The sequence below is a fragment of the Lithobates pipiens genome, unplaced genomic scaffold, assembly GCF_037356315.1.
Source record: "Lithobates pipiens isolate NorthernLeopardFrog02 unplaced genomic scaffold, aLitPip1_a1.2 Scaffold_25, whole genome shotgun sequence".
Classification (NCBI taxonomy): domain Eukaryota; kingdom Metazoa; phylum Chordata; class Amphibia; order Anura; family Ranidae; genus Lithobates; species Lithobates pipiens.
The window spans coordinates 210,618,941-210,639,086 of record NW_027507787.1 but is presented as its reverse complement, the minus strand read 5'-3'; the positions used below and the strand labels follow the sequence as shown (position 1 = coordinate 210,639,086).

Here is a 20,146-nt window from a genome sequence, read left to right as displayed (position 1 = left end):
ATACATACTAAAGAAAACGTAGACAGGTGCAGAGAAATTTTCCCTAAGGGCTTGATCACATATGCAGGCGGAGGGCAGTAAAATTAAGAGGTTGAGCCACAATCCCCCCTCCCAATCACCCCCTTTACGTACCACAGCAGCCCGATGGAGTTGTACATGCCGTGGTCACAATGCTCTGTCGCACAAATGATTGCACAGCCGCCAAACGCAGCCCATACAAGTGAATTGGGATGCACCACGACTGCCCTACAACTGCATGCAATGCATGGGGTGTGTGACGCAGTGCTGCAAGCTTTTCAGGGGTTTCAGTAGGATAGCAAGGGCTGCCTCCAGTGTAAATGAGACCAAAGTGTCTGTCAATTTTATTCTACATCTTTACCATTTATATGCATTATTTATGTAAAGTATTTTTTACATTTTATTTCTACTATTTAACTACTTGCCGCCCGCGCTATAGCCCAAAGACAGCTGCAATTGCCGGGAGGGTGTCCATGGACGTCCTCCCGAGCAAGCGCTGTCTGCGTGACCCTGCTGGTCCCGCATGGTGTGCTCTGTGATTACTGAGTCTATTAGACTCGGCTGATCACAGATCGGAGTAAGGGGTTGATCCCGGCCACTTACCACGTGATCAGCTGTCAGCCAATGATGGCTGATCACGTGATGTAAACAGAAGCTCGGTAATCGGTATCTTTTTTTCCTCACACTGTCAGCGTGACGGGAAAAAAAAGGCAATCACTGACTTCTGTCAGAGGGACATCAGTCCCTCACTCAGAAAGCCACGGCTGTGCCCACCAGATTCACCTGCTAGTGCCCACTGTGCCACCTACCTGTACCCATCAGTGCCACCTACCTGTGCCCACAGTGCCACCCATCAATGCACACCAGTGCTGCCAATCAATGCCCATAAGTGTAGAATAATCAGTGCCACAGATCAGTGCCACCTACCAGTGCCCATCAGTGCCATCCATCAGTGATCAGTGCCCATCAGTGCCACCTATCAGTGCCATTCAGTGCCACCTATCAGTGCTGCTTCATCAGTGCTTATCAGTGCCGCCTTATCAGTGCCCATCACTGCCGCCTCATCAGTGAAGGAGAAAAATTATGTGTTTTTAAAAATTTATAACAAACTATGAAAAAGTTTTGTATTATTTTCAAAATTTCTGCCCCTTTTTTGTTTTATTTAGCAAAAAATAAAAAAAACGGCAGCAATTAAATACCACCAAAAGCTCTATCTGTGTGAAAAAAAATTAAAAATTTAAATAAAAATGTAAAATTGTGTTTGAAAATTGGTGCTGGAAGATGTGGCCCTCTAAAGTGGACAGATACCAGTGGACATTTATCTTTGATTTAAAGTCACTGTTGTCACCCCTCTTTTTTCTTTTTTAACACAATTCAAGGATTTGTTATTTTTTTGTATATATATTTTTTTCACCACTCTTTAGCGCTACACTTTAGATTTGAATTTACTGCACGTAGACTAGGGTTGCCATCTGTCCGGGATTCACAGGGCCAGTTCGGGTTTGGAGTCATGCGTCCGGGTTTCAGACTGCCTGAAACCCGGACACACTATTCATACTGGACTATGGCTTACCAGCAGGGTTGCTGGCTGCAGTTATGAGTGTCTGTCACACTCTCTTTCACACTGCCCAAAGCCAGCACTAACAATCTCCCCCGCCAAACACACACACACACAGATGGGAGAGGAGAGGGCTCAATCTGCACCTCTTCCTCCCACCCCTACCCCTCTGTCCCTGCCCACACTCCTTAGAAAAGGAAAGTGCGGGCTGGAAATTTGAAGTCCAGTAGCCTCAGATACATCTGGATGAGCAGTGCTGACTGCCAAGGGTGAGTGAGCTCACCATCCATCCCTGTCTGTGACTGAAGTCTCCTACCTGCTCTCTCCTGCCTCTGAGTACACTAAGGTAAATCGGAGTTCTCAGAGCACCCCTTACATTAGAGTTCCCCTTTACACCAGAGGCCACAGTGTTTCTCCTTCAATCAGAGTCCTCACTGTTCCCCCTTAAATCAGGGTTCCCAGAGCATCCCTTATGTTCGAGTCCCCAGAGTTCTCCCTTACATCAGAGTCCCCAGAGTTCTCCCTTACATCAGAGTCCCCAGAGTTCTCCCTTACAGTGAAAGGGAAACTCTGTGGACTCTGATATATAGGGGGACTCTTGATATTAACTTCATATGATTAGAAATATTATTTAATAGCAAAATATATAGTTTATCCTACAAAAAAAAATGTATGTGTGCCACTAAAGTGTTCAGGTTTGACTTGAAGAAAAGGTGGAGACCCCACTATAGACTGATTTTACTGTTGTGGGTTTAGTAACAAGCTACTGAACTCTGTAAACAACAGCTTTTAACCACTTGCCGCCTGCCATATAGCAAAATGACGGTGGCAAAGTGGTTTTAATATCCTGACCGGACGTCATATGACGTGATCACGATATTAAGCCGCTGCGCGCCCCCAGGGGCACGCATCGTGGTGATCGTTGTTGCGGGGTGTCAGTCTGACACCCTGCAATTACGATCTCGGTAAAGAGTCTCCGACGGAGACTCTGTACCACGTGATCAGCCGTGTCCAATCACGGCTGATCACAGTGTAAATAGGAAGAGCCGGTGATCGGCTTTTCCTCACTCGCGTCTGTCAGACGTGAGTAGAGGAGAGCTGATCGGCTGCTCCTCTGACAGGGGGGGTCTGTGCTGATCGAGTATCAGCATAGCCCCCCCGAGGATGCCCACACTGGACCACTGGGGACGCCACTAGACCACCAGGAGATGCCCAGCACCAGGTATGCCCCCTAGACCACCAGGGATGCCAGCCAGTGCTCATAATGAATGCCAATCAGTGCCCATAATGGATGCCAATCAGTACCCACAATGGGCATCACTGATTGGCATGCATTATTGTTTGGCACTGATTGGCATCCATCCCTACAAAACTTGAAATTACAATGCCGCCTATCAGTGCCCATCCATGCCGCCTATCAGTGCCCATCCTAGCCGTCTATCAGTGCCCATCCTAGCTGCCTATCAGTGCCCATCCATGCTTATCCGTGCCGCCTATCCATGCTGCCCATCCATGCCAATCCGTGCCACCTATCAGTGTCTATTTGTGCCATCTATCAGTGTCTGTGTCGCATATCAGTGCCACCTATCAGTGCCACTTCATCGGTGCCCATCAGTTCCACCTTATCAGTGCCCGTCACTGCAGCCCCGTCAGTGCCCATCAGTGAAGGAGAAAACGTACTTATTTACAAAAATTTGCAACTGAAACAAAAAAAAACGTTTTTTTCAAGATTTTCAGACTTTTTTTATTTGTTTAGAAGAAAATAAAAATCCCAGAGGCGATCAAATACCACCAAAAGAAAGCTCTATTTGTGGGAACAAAATGATAAAAATTTAGTTTGGGTACAGTGTAGCATGACCACGCAATTGTCATTCAAAGTGCGACAGCGCTGAAAGCTCAAAATTGGTCTGGGCAGGAAGGTGTATAAGTGCCCGGTATTGAAGTGGTTAAAAGGAAGAATACTAGCCTAGTGCCCCACCCAGTGGCTAAAATATTCATGTGCAATAGCTGTGACCATAATAACTATTGAAAGAAAAAAAAAAAGAAAAATTTATATTTTATATATATATATATATATATATATATATATATATATATATATATATATATATATATGTATGTATGTATGTATGTATATACACAGACACACACACACACACACATACTATACAGGTATACAACTTACCTTGAACTCCTGCTCCAGGCCGATTTTCTCGAAGTGAGGTGCTGGGCTGTACAGAGTCTGAAGGTGTTTTTCTAAAGAGGCCACATCGAGTTCTGTGTCTCCATAGAGGTAGTATTCGAGTAAGGCTTGGTAGATGAATGAATACTGCATCTAAAACAATATGGGATGGGAGGGGAACTGATGAAATGGGCTATTGATGTTTATACTGTAGATTTATGTGGTTGTAAACCTCAGACATGAAATACGAACAAATCACATCCCTCTATAGTGTGTATTTGTCTCAATCCAGAGTGCAGTGTAATTTCGGTCTGCTGCTTCGTTCATCTGCTATCAGCATGAATCACTTCTGGCAGGGGGGGAGGGGGGTCTCTTTCCTCCAATCAGCTCTCAGAGCTCTCCTCACAGAGCTCTGAGTGTGTAATGCCAGTTCTCTGCCTCTGTTTCGTCAGATTCAGCGACCCATCAGATTGTGTAACGGAAGTGACATTTCGTCGCCGCCATCTTGCTACACCCCACACCTGTCCACAGTAAGGATACAGTAGGAGGGGCAAGCAGACATAATGTTACACCCACCAGAGTTATGCATTTTACACTTATTTATAACAGTAAACTGAGCTTATACAGTGAAAGACAATACTTAGAACTCCGTGTGAATGTTTAGATGTTGAATTTTAAAAGCAGCCGACTTCTGTCAGATTAGCAAACCTGAGAGATGAGCAGGCTTGCCGCTGCTTTTAAAATTCCACATCTAAACATTCATATAGAATTCTCACTATATAACCTCAGTTTATTGTTAAAAATAAGTGTAAAATGCAAAACTCCGGTGGGTGCAACAAGATGTCCGCTTGCCCCCTTCTCAGTGTATCCTTACTGTGGAGAAGTTCCGGGTGTAGAAAGATGGCAGCGACGAAAAGTCACTTCCGTTACACATTCTGACGGGTCGCCAAATCTGACGGAACACCCCTTTTTTGTCTGACAGCTCAAACAAGCTTTATAAATAATGAAAGTTGAACAGATGTCAAGAAGAGAAGACAGCAAATAAACAGGTACAACTTATGTAGAGAGATTATGTATTACCCAAAGCCAATCACTTCACTGGGTGTATATAAGGGTTTACAAATACTTTAAACTTGACTACAGGATAATAAACTGTACATGCTAATAACATTTCTGGATATTTAAAGCCAAACTCTGGAAAAACAATGCCTTTCATTTCCAGGTAGGGATATATGTTCACAGTTGCATGTCTCCAGCTTGAATTATGTATGTACCAGTGATGGTGAACCTTGGCACCCCAGATGTTTTGAAACTACATCTCCCATGATGCTCCACTACACTGCAGAGTGCATGAGCATCATGGGAAATGTAGTTCCAAAACATCTGGGGTGCCAAGGTGCGCCATCACTGGTCTATACCATACCTGGCTGATCCCCCTGGATGCTGGAAACCCACCAGTTTCTGGGTGACTGCCCTGCTGCATTGTGTACTCAAGAGGTTGCTTGCTCATCATGGGCGATGCTCAATTTCTCAATGAAAGCAAGGCATTCTCTAATAGGGTTAGGTGGATATCATGAGGTCACCGCCCTGCCTTTCCACCTTGTCCAATCAAAGAAGCCACTGCAATTATTGAAAAAATGCAAAGAGTGTTAACCAAGCGTCCGCCTGCATTCAGGCAGCGGGGCAACCACTTGACGCGGGGCGCAGAAGATCACGGATATCACTGTAGTAGCTGTGCCTACTACACGGATTTCCAACTTCCAGGGGGATTGGCCAGGTAGGTGCATAGTTGTCATGTCATGGTACGTTGGTCCAAGCTGGTGTAAAATATCTATACCCGGAATTCAGCTTTAAGAGCCGTTTCACACTGAGGCTCAGGCGTTTAGCGCTAGAAATAACGCCTGTAAGGCACCTGAAAACTGCCTCCCATACCACCCAAATGTGAATGCTCTAGTGCTTTCACACTGGGGCAGTGTGCTTGCGGGACGTTAGGAAAAGTCCTGCAAGCAGCATCTTTGGAGCAGTTTGGGGGCGCTGCATTTAGCGCTCCTAAAACACCCTGCCCATTACAATGAAAGGGCAGTGCTTCCGAAGCGCCTGAAAATCACTTTGGATGTGCCTCAACACAGGCGTTTTTAACCCCTTCCTTCAGCCGCTAGCGCCGCTTAAACAGCGTTAAAGCGCCACTAAAAGGAACGTCACTTTAATGCTAACGTGCGGGTGGCCCCAGCGTGAAAAGGGATCTTAAGGTTTGTAACCGCTTCTAAATAATTTTGAAAATCTTGACACAGAAACAGGAAATGTTAGGGGCTCATTTAGGGCCCAGTTCACACCAGATGCAGTTCCGTTTTTTCTGCACCAATACCGTCAGTTCCGGTCAGTTTCTGGCGCAGAAACTGACCAAAAACTGACTGCATGGTGTGAACTAGAGCCATTGGAATACATGGAAAACACTGTGCATGCATTTTTAGTGCAGAAAAAAAGCACACGGAACTGAACGGAACTGCGTCTGGTGTGAACTGGCCCTTAGACATGCAAAGAAATTGGAACGCCCATTACCACACCTAATGTGTTAAGATGCGATAACGGTGTGTTTTGATTAGGGTTGCACCAATACTAGTATCGGTGCCGATACCGAGTATTAGCACAAGTATCGGTACTCGTGCAAATGCACCAATACCTGAAATCGATACTTTCAGGCTCGGCTCTTTGAGCTGTCAGTGGATCTCCCCTGTGTTAAAGAAATCCGGTAATTGGAGCTATCAAAGTAAAAAAATAAAAAGCAGCCGGCAGTGTTTATTAACAACATTGCTCAGCTCTGAAACACTAACATAAAAAGAAACATTGTTTCTTTTTGTATCTTTCTGTTTCTCCATCTGCAGATCAAAGGGATGAACAAATGTTCCTCTGTTTAACCCCTTATCAACCCTTAATTTACTCTAATCAGCCTTAATTAACTCCCTATTCTCCTCAATTTCATTATTATTCTCCTTCATTTTTTCTTTCGTTCACGTCCATTTTATAAACGATAAACAATTAAAACTTTTTTTTTTGTTTGCTTTGTTAGTAAATACTTTTACACACACACACATATATATATTTTAACATATTTACACATTTCACATTGAAAAAGCTCAAAATTTAAAAAGAAAAATCTATTTATTTCATTTGTAAAAAACTTTTTCAATGCTTTATACCATTGCTCAGAGCTGAAGTGAAAACAAAACAGTTGCGGTAGGTAGCGGTAATTGGTATTGGCGAGTACTGAAAAAAGGTACGCGTTTAAAAAAAAAAAAAAATGGTATAGGTGCAGCCCTAATTTTGATGCATTCGCGTCATGCTAAAAAACACTTGCTGGCACCCTTATGTGTTGTTGTTTTTTTTTTTTTTTTTAATTCTATGGATTTTTGTATCATCTCAGCTAGCAAAGCCTGGCAAAAGACAGGCTGGGTCAGTTTTTGATGCAACGGAACCATGTGACCAACATGGCACTGCAATGCACACAACGTGGACAGGCGTTGCTTCAAAAACGCTCATGAAATGCCTTATTTTAAAGTTAGAGTAAACTTATTTACATTTTAGTATTCTACTTACATCAGTCTGAACCATTTGAGGCCGCTGGCTTCGGATTTTCAAAACAAAGTGAAACACGTCCACCTTCTTTTCTTCATTCATCATGTCTATAATGGCATCTATGACGATGAAGGTTCCCGTCCGCCCAACACCCGCACTAGGAAACACAAAGATGTGCAGGTTTAATAGACCGATCCTATTCCTCTCTTTTGTTTGATGAAAATGAATCATAGTATTTATTATGTAAAACTAGGGAAATAAACCTTATGTCATTCCCTTACCTGCGCAAATATATCATTTGTATTAGCACAATTCAAATTATATATTTATTGATGTTATTTTAGTGTTAGGGGCTGCTCGTTGTGAGGTTTAAAAAAAAAAAAAAAATGAAACTTGCAGAAAAAAATGTGATGAACCACGCACCCTACTAATTAAGTGTTCTTGCATTTTTGAAAAAAAAAAAAAGTATATAATTTTTGAAAAAAAAAAAAGAAAAAGGACCACCCCATGATTAGCCAAAACATTATGACCACCCCATGAAAAAAACAAACTAATAATTAAAAAAAAAAATTTTTTGAAAAAAAAAAGCTCTTTCAGCTAATGGTGGGACTTATTCAACTTTCTTAATACTATTTATACTTTTTAAAATATTAAGCTTTTTAACACTTTTCACAGTTACTCCAACCACTACAACCACACAACAGTTACTCAAGCCACTCTACCCAGTTACTCTCCAGTAGGTGGAGGCAAGAACACGTCACACAATTTCCCCAGAAATTGTAGCTTTTCTAGTTAATAATGCATTGACATCTTAAAGTGCAAAAAAAAAAAAAAAAAAAACTGCAATATGATGAACGACCACTAGATGTCCCTAGCGGATTTACATATGAATGTGCAAAATTTAATACAGTCACATAAAATAACTCTAAAGTACTCATAACCAAATTTGTAGAAAAACACCACCAAATATCTCCTGTGGACATAGCTCCTAACCGTCCGTGATTTGGAGGGACTGTCCCTGATTTGAATCTATGTCCCTCATTCCTCCTCATTTGTCCCTCATTTTGGTCTGCTCTATAATAGTTGTATATAAAATGCACTTTTTATCTTTCAAAAAGTGTTTTCCCAGCGCTAAACCTTTCATCGGATTCCTAAATTGCTGCATTTGTAAATTCCAAAAGCCAATATAAAAGAATAGTAGTGGTAACAAAAAACACTTGTGGGTAACCAATCTTGTTTTTTTTGTACAATTCTCCTTTAAGGAGGTGTGGCAAGGGGGTGTGTCCTATGCCTGCATACTTTTGCTGACAAGTGTCCCTTATTCCCATCTCATAAAGTTGGGAGGTATGCCAGTGGGTGGCAATAAACATAAAGTGCATTGTCCAAAAAAATGTAATAGATGGTTAATAAAAAGTGCAAAGTCCAAAAATAATAATAGCATTTATTAGCTTGTTCTCTATTTCCCTTGTTTTTGATAAGCTTATAAAGACTTCAGTATGAAAAAAAATTTTAAACGCAGAACCCCAGCTAAAAATATATATAAAAAAATAAAAATAAATTAAATGAACAGCCATATAAAAGTAAAAAATAAATAAATAAAATCAACAGCTTTTTTTTTCTCCAATACTCACTCTCAATCTGGAGCTGTCCCCTGCAGTGATACCTTCCCACCACTAGATGCTCCCACTATAGCTTCAGTACTTTGAGTCAGTTAGGGGCTGAAGAGGACCTCGCATGCCTTAATAATGGGGTCCCTGTTCAGATTTCCAAACAGTAACCTTTGTGATACAGATCAGTTTCTGCATGCGCGTTTTTGATGCGTCCCTGTGTATTTTTGATGCGTTCCTGTGTCTTTTCCCCCCTTTTTTTTCTTCATCACAATTCGGGACATGTGCGTTCCGCTGCATTTTTGATGCATTTTGTTACATTCCATACAGCAAAAATGCAACGTGTTACTTTTGTTGACCGCGCTGGAAGTGGAACACATGGCACTGGTGTGAACTAGGGTCATTGGAATCAATGTTCAACACTGTCCATGCATTTTTGGTGCAGAATAAAAACGAACTGGACTGCATCTAGTCATTCTAGTGTGACCCAGCCCCGAGTGTTCATAGCTATTCATAGTTGTATTACACCACTGCAGCCACTAGGTGGAGTGTTTGTGCAATAAATGACACTCCTTTTATCATGCTCGATATTATCAAAAGTATTGGGACACCTGCCTTTACACCAGTGGTCATCAACTCCTGTCCTCAGGGCCCACTAACAGGCCTGGTTTTATGTATTACCTTGGGGGAGATGCAGACTAGAATACTGCAATCACTGAGCATGATATCACCTGTCATGTATTTCAGTTATCTTGCAAACCTGGCCTGTTGGCGTGCCCTGAGGACAGGGTTGATGACCACTGCTTTACACGCACATTAACGTTAATGGCATCCCAGTCTTATGGCCCGTACACAGGATCTGAAAATTGGACGAAAAATTTCGCTTTCGCCGCGATCGTTAGTACAGAGCTTTCGAGAGCGGATCGCGACAATTCATCTGATATTATTAAATCGGACAAGCATGAAAATTTTCCTCGTATGATACCAGGTCAAGTGATTTTTGTTTATTCAGTACAGTTGTCATGACTTTAGTAACCTATACAATTTCTACTTGCAACTATTAAGCAGAAAAAGTCGTATGATATTTTTCGGATCGTGTGTATGGGTCATTAGGCTACTTTCACACTGGGGCGGGGGCGGGACTCTGTGCAGGACAGTCAAGTTCCTCTACCCCAAACTCGCTCATCCATGTCTCTATGGACCTTGCCTTGTGCACTGGTTCGCAGTCATGTTGGAACAGGAAGGGGCCATTCCCCAAACTGTTCCTGCAAAATTGGGAGCATGAACTTATCCAAAATATCTTAGCATGCTGGCACCTTAAGAGTTCCCTTCACTAGAACTAAGCGGCCAAGCCCAACCCCTGAAAAACAACCCCGCACCATCACCCCCCCTCCAACAAATGATTTGGACCAGTGCACAAAGCAAGGTCCATAAAGACATGGATGAGCGAGTTTGGGGTGGAAGAACTTGACTGGCCTGCACAGAGTCCTGACCTCAACCCAACAGAACACCTTTGGGATGAATGCAAGTGGAGACTGTGAGCCAGGCCTTCTCATCCAACATCAGTGCCTGACCTTACAAATGCGCTTTGGGAAGAATGGTCAAACATTCCCATAGACACACTCCTAAACCTTATGGACAGCCTTCCCAGGAGAGGGAAGGCAATATAATTAAATAATTATTATAATAAATGACCTATAGGATTTAGTTCTACTTTAATTATATTGCTGAATGAAATCATGTTATTGGTATTTCAACAGTAATTTGCAGTCTTTTAAATCTGTCGCTCTCGTTTTTAAAAATACCCGGTGATCCCGCCATAAAGGTCTATTTTTAAATGAATAACATTGATTTTACTAATAATAGTTACTTGATAAATATTTTTAATAAATATACAAATATAATTAAAGTAGAACTAAATCCTATAGGTCATTTATTATAATAATTATTTAATTAGCAAAAACATTTATTATATTGGCTTCTGTGTATTACGTTACTGCGGGTTTCAATTTTGTGTTTTTCTTTATCCATTCGAGGAATTGAGGGAGGAACAATGACAGATATAAGAATGAAAACAGCCCAACAAATGAAGGTCACATCAAGAATACCTTTCATGTATATAGAATAGCAGAAAGCCCAAGTGTTCCCACTGACAATAATCGGGATGATAACGAATGAAAACCGAATGTAAAACGCAAATCTCAAAATAATCTTTGGCACACTTGGTCAACATGGAGAATTGGGGGCATTTCCAGGGACAAACTGCATAGCTGGGACAGTCTCTGGAAATCACAGACGGGTAGGTGACCTCCATGTAGGTCATCATGGGATGCACTCTTTGGACGGTTTCCTGTGTATAGAATTTCTCCCTTTTAAAGCAGGGGGCACTGGAGGTGACAATGAAAGCCATCGTCCTAGAATATCGAAGCGTCACACTGACATCCAGGGTCAGGCAACTTCCTGAAATAGTTTTATGGGATATCCTGGCGTGCTGTATATTCATTTTATAGTGTCGTGCCCTCTCTGCAATGCCCACACTGGCTACAAGTAAGCCAATCCTGCATGTATTAAGCCCCATACACACTATCAGATTATCTGCTGAGTTTTTCCTTCAGATTTACCAAAACCATGTAGTAGAAGGGCCTGCCTGATTACATACACATTGAAACTCCTAAGGTTTGTCCTCATATTATATGGTTTTGGTAAATCTGAAGGAAAAACTCAGCAGATAATCTGATAGTGTGTATGGGGCTTTAGACCTACTGATGTACTATAACATTAAGGCTGGGTTCACACTGCTGCGATGTCTGAGATCGGATGCGATTCGCACCGCACTGCAGTGCAAATCACATGCGATCTCTGTGCGATGCCATTTCAGCCATACAGATATAGTATGGGTGAATTTGCCACGCATCCGGCCATAACTCGCACGGGACCCTTTTTTTGGTCTGCAGCAGAATCAGATCGCATGGGTGTTCACACCATGCGATCCAAGTTTGCAGATCGCACTGCGATATGCGAACTGATCTGGGGGTGTCATTAACTTTTCACTGACACTCCCAGCAGTTTGCATAGGGCAGTGTGAACTGCCGCCGGGAGGCATGCGATGCGGGAACCCGCAGTAGATTCGCAGCATTCCCGCATCGCAGCAGTGTGAAAATTGGGATATTTTGTCCTTTTGGTTAAATATTGGCGGCAGAGGAGAAGGTGAAATGAAGGCGTTTTATTTTAAGGATGAAATAGGCTTTAACCACTTAAGCCCGGACCATTTTGCTGGCCAAAGACCAGAGCACATTTTGCGATTTGGCACTGCGTCGTTTTAACTGACAATATGCGCGGTCGTGCGACGTGGCTCCCTAACAAAATTGACAATCTTTTTTCCCCACAAATAGAGCTTTCTTTTGGTGGTATTTGATCACCTCCGCAGTTTTTATTTTTTGCGCTATAAACAAAAAAAGAGCGACAATTTTGAAAAAAAACCCCCCAAAAAAACGCATTATTCTTTTCATTTTGCTATAATAAATATCCCCCAAAAATATATATAAAAAAAAATTTTTTTCCTCAGTTTAGGCCGATATGTATTCTTCTACATATTCTTGGTAAAAAAAAAAAAAAAAAAAAAAAAAAAAACGCAATAAACGTTGCGATTGGTTTGCGCAAAAGTTATAGTGTCTACAAAATTGGGGACAGTTTTATGGCATTTTTATTAATGATATTTTTTTTTACTAGTAATGGCGGCAATCAGTGATTTTTATCTTGACTGCGACATTATGGCGGACAAATCGGACATTTGTCATTTATACAGCAATCAGTCCTATACAAATGCACCGATTCCTGTGTAAATGACACTGGCAGTGAAGGGGTTAACCACTAGGTGGCAGTGTAGGGGTTAATTGTGCCCTGGGGCGTGTTTCTAACTGTGGGGGGGGGGTGTGGCTGTGTGTGACACGTCACTGATCTCTGCCCCCAATCACAGGGAGCAGAGATCAGTGACAGTGTCACTAGGCAGAACGAGGAGATGCTTGTTTACATTAATTAGCATCTACCAACGTTCTTCCTCCCCGTGAGATGATCCCGGGTATCCCCACGGCAATCGAGTCCACAGGATCCGCGACCGAACTCACAGAGGCCCCGACCGCACGTCAGCAAATTTAAAGGGACGTACCTGTACACCCATTTGCCTGTGCGTGCCATTCTGCCGACGTACATTGGCGTGTGCCGGTCGGCAAGTGGTTAAAGTAGAACTACCCATGTTTCTCCAAAAATAAGCCCGGGTCTTATATTAATTTTGGCAGTAAGTAAGTAGCTTTTTTTCGGGGTAGGTCTTACCATGTAATGTGCTGTCTTGTCTCCCCCTCTCTCCCCCTGCCTGACAGGAATCCCCAGTGTGAATGGAGTTAAAATGCTTGTAAAATCCTATAATCCACTACATTACAGTAGTATATAATGTACAATGTGTGTTTCTGTAATACAAATGTGCCAAATACCTTCATTATAGCGCCGCTCTGTGCTTCTGTGACCCGCCGGAGCTCTTTTTGTACATTATATTCTACTGTAGTAGAGTGGATTATAGGATTAAACAAGCATTTCGAAGTAGGGCTTATATTCCAGCCCTTCTGGAAAATAACGCTAGGTCTTATTTTCGGGGGAAACACTGTATGGTCAAAATATATAATCACATACATTGTATTGTCAAAAGTATTGGGACGTCTGCCTTTACACGTACATGAACTTTAAAGGCACCTCAAACTCGCTCATACATGTCTATGTACCTTGCTTTGTGCACTGGTGCGCAGTCATACTGGAACAGGAAGGGGCCATCCCCAAACTTTTCCCACAAAGTTGGGAGCATGAAATTGTCCAAAATGTCTTGGTAAGCTGACGCCTTAAAAGTTCCCTTCACTGAAACGAAAGGGCCAAACCCTGAAAAACAACACCACACCATAACCCCCCTCCACCAAATGATTTGGACCAGTTCACAAAGCAAGGTCCATAAAGACATGGATGAGCGAGTTGGGGGTGGAGGAACTTGGCCTCACCTCAACCTGATAGAACACCTTTGGGATAAATTAGAGAGGAGACTGCGAGCCAGGCATTGTCATCCAATATCATTGCCTGACCTCACAATTGGATTTCGGGAAGAATGGTCAAACATTCCCATAGACACACTCCTAAACCTTGTGGACAGCCTTCCCAGAAGTGTTGAAGCTGTTATAGCTGCAAAGGGTGGGCCAACTCAATGTTGAACCCTACAGAATAAGACCGGGATGCCATTAAAGTTCATGTCCATGTAAAGGCAGACGTCCCAATACCCCGGAGCGCAGTGCACTGAGTTTTTGGCTCTGTTTCAGGGCTGAATTCAGGCAAAGTTTCTGCCCTGATTTGTCCCTGAAACTGAGAACAGGGACGCACAGCATTGCTGTGTGATCCATGGCCGGTTTAGGTGTGAACTGAGCCTGAAGCCTCATACACACGATTCAATTGTTCGTCAAAACCGTGGACTTTTGTCTGAAGGGCATTGGCCCAAACTTGTCCTGCACACAAACGGCACACAATTGTTAGCCAACAATCAGGAACGTAGTGATGTCCTAAATGTACTACGTGGCTTTTCATCTCTTTAGCGCCACCCTTTGGGCTCCTTCTGCTAATTTTGTGTTAGTAGAAGTTTGTTGAGTGTTTCATTTCGTGCTTTTCAGTTCATTTCTGAACGGCCGTTCGTCAACCAGCCATGTTGCAGAATCGGCCTTGGCCTTGAAGTTATTGCTTTGACATTATTTTTTGGTTGAATAATGATTTGATTTGGTATATGTTCTATATTTTTGGATGCATAGAATGCACTTTTGGTTAAGTTCTATTGGCAGATAACATGTCTAATTTTATTTGTTTTCTTTTTTTTATGCACAATAAAAAAATTGTGGAGAATAATACTTGGCTATGTGTTTTACTTCAAAACGACAAGGCACACCAACATAGTTTTATCTTTGATCTTAAAAGCTACGGGATAATGGTGTTGTGGTAACTTGACCAAATAAAAATAAATATATATTATTCTTGATATCAGTAGAAAAATAAAAGCCTTTGAAAATTAGTTTGCCATAACTCCATCAGTATCACCAGCAAAGCAGCTTCATTATTATCCCATTAAAGAAGAAGAGAATTGTGCGCTGCATTTCCAGATTTCATAATTTGGCGCGTCACAAATGTTAATTCTCCATTACGAACGCTAGTTTACAAGACCGACCGCTTCTGGCTCGTCCTTGGTCTCAGAGCATGCTTGTTTGTACTTTGGACTTTTGTCCGATGGACTTGTGTACACACGCTTGGAAAATCAGACAACAGACATGCTGGGGAGAGTTATGATCAGCCTGGAGGGCGGGGGGGGGATGCTAGGGGGGAGTTATGATCAACCAACTTAAGTGCTCTTGATCAAGGTCATCTGCTGATCTGAGGACTGTAGTGGGGACTTTTAATGGTAACTATAATCACACGTAGTGTTACTCAATGTGTATCCGGCTTCACTATGTCTCTGACTTTGTGGTGTCTCGTAGCACCACAGGAGAAATGCCAAAATCAGGACATAGGGTCTCCTCCAGCCCCTTCTACTTCACATTCCTCACCAGTCAGCTGATCTCTAGTCTCTGCCCCCCAACCATGCCATGAACTGAATGGGCAGCTGCGAAGAGGCCCTGCTGGGAGCAGCCACAGGCTCCAGGGACAGCCCTGCTGGGAGCAGCCACAGGCTCCAGGGACAGCCCTGCTGGGAGCAGCCACAGGCTCCAGGGACAGCCCTGCTGGGAGCAGCCACACGCTCCAGGGACAGCCCTGCTGGGAGCAGCCACACGCTCCAGGGACAGCCCTGCTGGGAGCAGCCACACGCTCCAGGGACAGCCCTGCTGGGAGCAGCCACAGGCTCCAGGGACAGCCCTGCTGGGAGCAGCCACAGGCTCCAGGGACAGCCCTGCTGGGAGCAGCCACAGGCTCCAGGGACAGCCCTGCTGGGAGCAGCCACAGGCTCCAGGGACAGCCCTGCTGGGAGCAGCCACAGGCTCCAGGGACAGCCCTGCTGGGAGCAGCCACAGGCTCCAGGGACAGCCCTGCTGGGAGCAGCCACAGGCTCCAGGGACAGCCCTGCTGGGAGCAGCCACACGCTCCAGGGACAGCCCTTCTGGGAGCAGCCACAGGCTCCAGGGACAGCCCTGCTGGGAGCAGCCACACGCTCCAGGGACAGCCCTGCTGGGAGCAGCCACACGCTCCAGGGACAGCCCTGCTGGGAGCAGCCACACGCTCCAGGGACAGCCCTGCTGGGAGCAGCCACACGCTCCAGGGACAGCCCTGCTGGGAGCAGCCACAGGCTCCAGGGACAGCCCTGCTGGGAGCAGCCACAGGCTCCAGGGACAGCCCTGCTGGGAGCAGCCACAGGCTCCAGGGACAGCCCTGCTGGGAGCAGCCACAGGCTCCAGGGACAGCCCTGCTGGGAGCAGCCACAGGCTGCAGGGACAGCCTTGCTGGGAGAAGCCACGGGCTCCAGTGACAGCCCTGGGGGGCGGCCACAGGCTCTAGGGACAGCCCTACTGGGCAGCCGCAAAAAGGCTGGGAGAGCAGTGCGGGCTTCAGGAACAGCCCAGGATTCGGTAACCCCTGGCAAATCATCATTTGAAGCTGAAGTTAACCTTTGGAAACATTCATGAAATACCACTGATGCATATATTTAGAAGTAATAATTGATAGTTGATACACTCCAAGTGAAAGTTAAAATTAGACTTTCAGCAATAGTACCTTCCATGTAAGCTGATGGGTGGGAACGGGGAGGCCCTCAGGTGGTCCTACAGGTCTGGGAGCTCAGTATGCTCAGGAAAAGACTTTCAGGCTTGGGCACTGGGGCTACAAGCTAAAGTCTAGTACACACTACTTATTTTTTAGTTCCTATATTACACTGTTGTTAAGATCTAAATGCAACTGTACAGTCATACTGTACCGTATGTGGTTAGCTTTAGCAATGGGTGCTTGCACAGAATTTCACATGTGTTTTTCTTCCATAGTTTCTGTGCGTGTGAAATGTCCTTGTGATAAAGAGAGGCAGAGGGCGATCAAGGGCTCTGAGTATGATCGATCGATCGATCGAAGATTCTGAAGCGTCCTTCTCCTTTCGCTATGTAGCAGTGTTGGCCTGATCACACGCGTGTTACACTGGAAACATTTCCTCTATATACATTACATCTGCTTATGTGGATTAATGCTTGGCATTGCCCTTTAAGCAAAATGGGAAGAAAGGAGCAGAGACTCCATTTTACATTTAACAGAAATTCGCTAGACAGCGCGTATCTGACTGAGCAAATCTCAGCTGACACATGCATAATTCAGAGAGTCCTTAATTAACCTGCATGAAAACGCTGCTTCTGTACCCCCCCCCCCCCCCCCCCACACTGTACATGGCGGGAAGTCATCTCTACTGTACAATTAGCTGGGAACTCACAAGCTCACTATAACATAAGAAGACCATTTAAAGAGTACTGAGGTGTCAATGTGTTAATTTCAATCAATCACAATGCAACAGCCTACAATCAGACCTATGAAAAATGATTAGTGACGACTATTGTTGAACCTATCAGGTGGGTGCGGGGAACCAGCTCAGATTGAGAAATCTTGTGCTATAGTGTCAGCTTCTTCTTGGAAGGTGGCTATTTAGGTGATGTGCTCCACACATAATGACCTTGTCCAAAATTGATATCCTTTTGGTTTTTGATACTGTAGAAGACCCTAGAATAGCTCTTCTACACCTTTGTACCCTAGGCCTCACTAATCCCCAGAAAAATCATCCCATCTGTATTTTTATAGCAGCTAAACTATTGTCAGACGTTGGAAGAAACCTACGGTGGCCTTGCAAGAAATTAAAACATGCATGAATGTGCTGCTTGTTAATGAGAAAAGTTTTAGTATCCTCATTGACACTCAACCAAAATTCCTCAACATCTAGGAACCCTAGCTTATGCTTCCTATCTTGAATCTATCTAGCCTCAGTCACCTATAGTTCATTTGTTACATCTCTCGTTTGGGGATCTTAGGGGCTGTTAGCTCTTTTTCCTTTTTCCTATTCATCCCTATAATTACCTTGCTCCACCTCCCCATAGCCTCTCATTTCCCCTCTCCCACCATAGGTCTCTACTGTCTATATTTAGAATTGCATACAGGTAAGGGAATGTGGTTCACCTCTCGGGTGTGCTGAAGGTTATGCATCGTTTTAAACTATGGCTGGTTCATATCTGCAGCTTGTCTCGGCTGTGAGCTATTTCCCAAGATAAGCAATGGCAAGAGGGATGCAGAGGGTGACACGTCCCCCTTCCCTCTGCATTCTTCTTGCTGTTGCTTGTCCTGCTGGTGTCATGTCGAATACTGTCCCCCGTCGGATAGGGTCCGCCCTGTACTGGGCTTGTACGGAGGACAAGGAGACGCAGAAGGTCTCCAAAGATGAACGGCGCCTGCGCACTGTGTCCAGGTTCCAGCCCCACCATCCAAGTGGTTATAAAGTTAGAATAAAAAATTGCCGAGCGAAGCAAGGCCGCGCCCGAAGCGAGCCTGCGAGGGGCCCTGTTACTAAGTGCTACCGTATGTCCACTTGGATGGTGGGGCTTCAACCTGGACTCAGTGCGCAGGCGGCGTTCATCTTTGGAGACTTTCGGAGTCTCCTTGTCCTCCATGCTGCGCCTGCGCAGTACAGGGTGAACACTATCCCATGCGGGGGGGGGGGGGGGGGACAGTTTTTGGCAGAACACCGGCAAAAGCTGCAGATTTTCCGTAATCATCTGTATCCTTCAAAGCCGTTGTCGAATTGGTCACTGCAGGAGGGGATGGGGGCAGGTCTGACCTCAAAACTAGAGTTACTTGGTACATAGGAGACAGAACTGTAAAAAAGGTCTGTTGCTGATTGGCCCTGCGTTGATCACATGCACTCCCCCAAGGAAAAAAAAAAAAACTATCTAGCAGTGCACATCAAACTGAGCATGTGAGGCTTGCCCCAAGGCTCCGTTCTATCAGGAAATGGTTTGAGGACTGTGGAAAAAGGGGAGGATCAGAGAAGACAGGATCAAACAGCCTTTTTTACAAAATGCAGAGGATTAACCCCTTTGGTTCCACAGCGAGTATAACAAGCATGCTTTGCTGCATATACAGAGTGATTTTACTGTTGTAGGTTTAGTAACACTGTAATAATATTGTGTCTGTGCCAACACCCTTCATTAAACTGTTCTGACAGCTCATACTACACGGAGCATAATATAGGACGCCCCTATTTCATCCTAAGGGCTGAGTTTTTCTTTCTGATTGAAGCCTGCTTAGTTAAAGCAGAACGCCTGACAAAACCTTTTCTGTTTGGGATAGAGCGGGGAAAGGTTAGATGTTGTAGGGCAGTGCATCCACTAGGATGAGTTGTGCCTTTTCATTTACCTGAACCTTTCTATGGGTGGATCTACAAGTGTTATCCATCACAAATATACATCTGTAATTCCTCACCTGCAGTGAACAACGATGGGTCCAGCGTGGGCAGGATTGAGAGATTTTACTTTTTTGAGGAATTTCAGCATGCCAATGGGTGTGAAAGGCACTCCAAAGTCAGGCCAACTGGTAAAATGCAACTGTGTCACCAGTCTGGGGGCCTTGCAGCCATCATGGACCTGTATTGTAAAGTGAGTGGCAAAGATTAGATTCAATAAAGTAATGCTTAAACTGCACACAAGAGAATTTGGAACAAAATCTAAGCAAAAAGTGTCTTTATCCACAGGAACTGGAGTATGAAGTACCTCTAAACTTAGGTAAAAATATAATCATTTAGCAGGGACCAATCACATGTACAGGATTGCTGTTTTTTTTGTAAACTGAATTTTAAAAACTTACTTTACATTCATAAAATCTTGATCTGATGAGCTATGCTATGGGTAACAGGGGTGTTGCTAGGTCCTGGCATCCAGGGCACATGCTGCAGTTAGTCTACTGAGAACAACAGATCTTCTAAGTGTTCCAAGGATTTCTACTGGCCCAGGTCTTCTACTAAGTGCCCTACTTCTATTAAGTGTCATAGGTCTTCTACAAAGTGCTCCAGTTCTTCTACTGCGAGCCCCAGATACTCTATTAAGTATCCCATGGATTTCTACTAAGTATCCCATGGATTTCTACTAAGTGTCCCATGGATCTTCTACTAAGTGTCCCATGGATCTT

At 44.1% G+C, this 20,146-nt stretch overlaps 1 protein-coding gene across 1 annotated transcript in view; it reads right to left on the bottom strand.

The window, feature by feature from the left end:
• Positions 1–20,146, bottom strand: part of PTPRE (protein tyrosine phosphatase receptor type E) — a gene marked incomplete in the record, with an annotated part of 298,322 nt that overhangs the window by 35,047 nt on the left and 243,129 nt on the right. Inside the window, 3 exon segments of the mRNA XM_077455513.1 lie at positions 3,762–3,911; positions 7,353–7,488; positions 19,445–19,605. Of these exon segments, the coding sequence (XP_077311639.1) occupies positions 3,762–3,911; positions 7,353–7,488; positions 19,445–19,605 (447 nt within the window).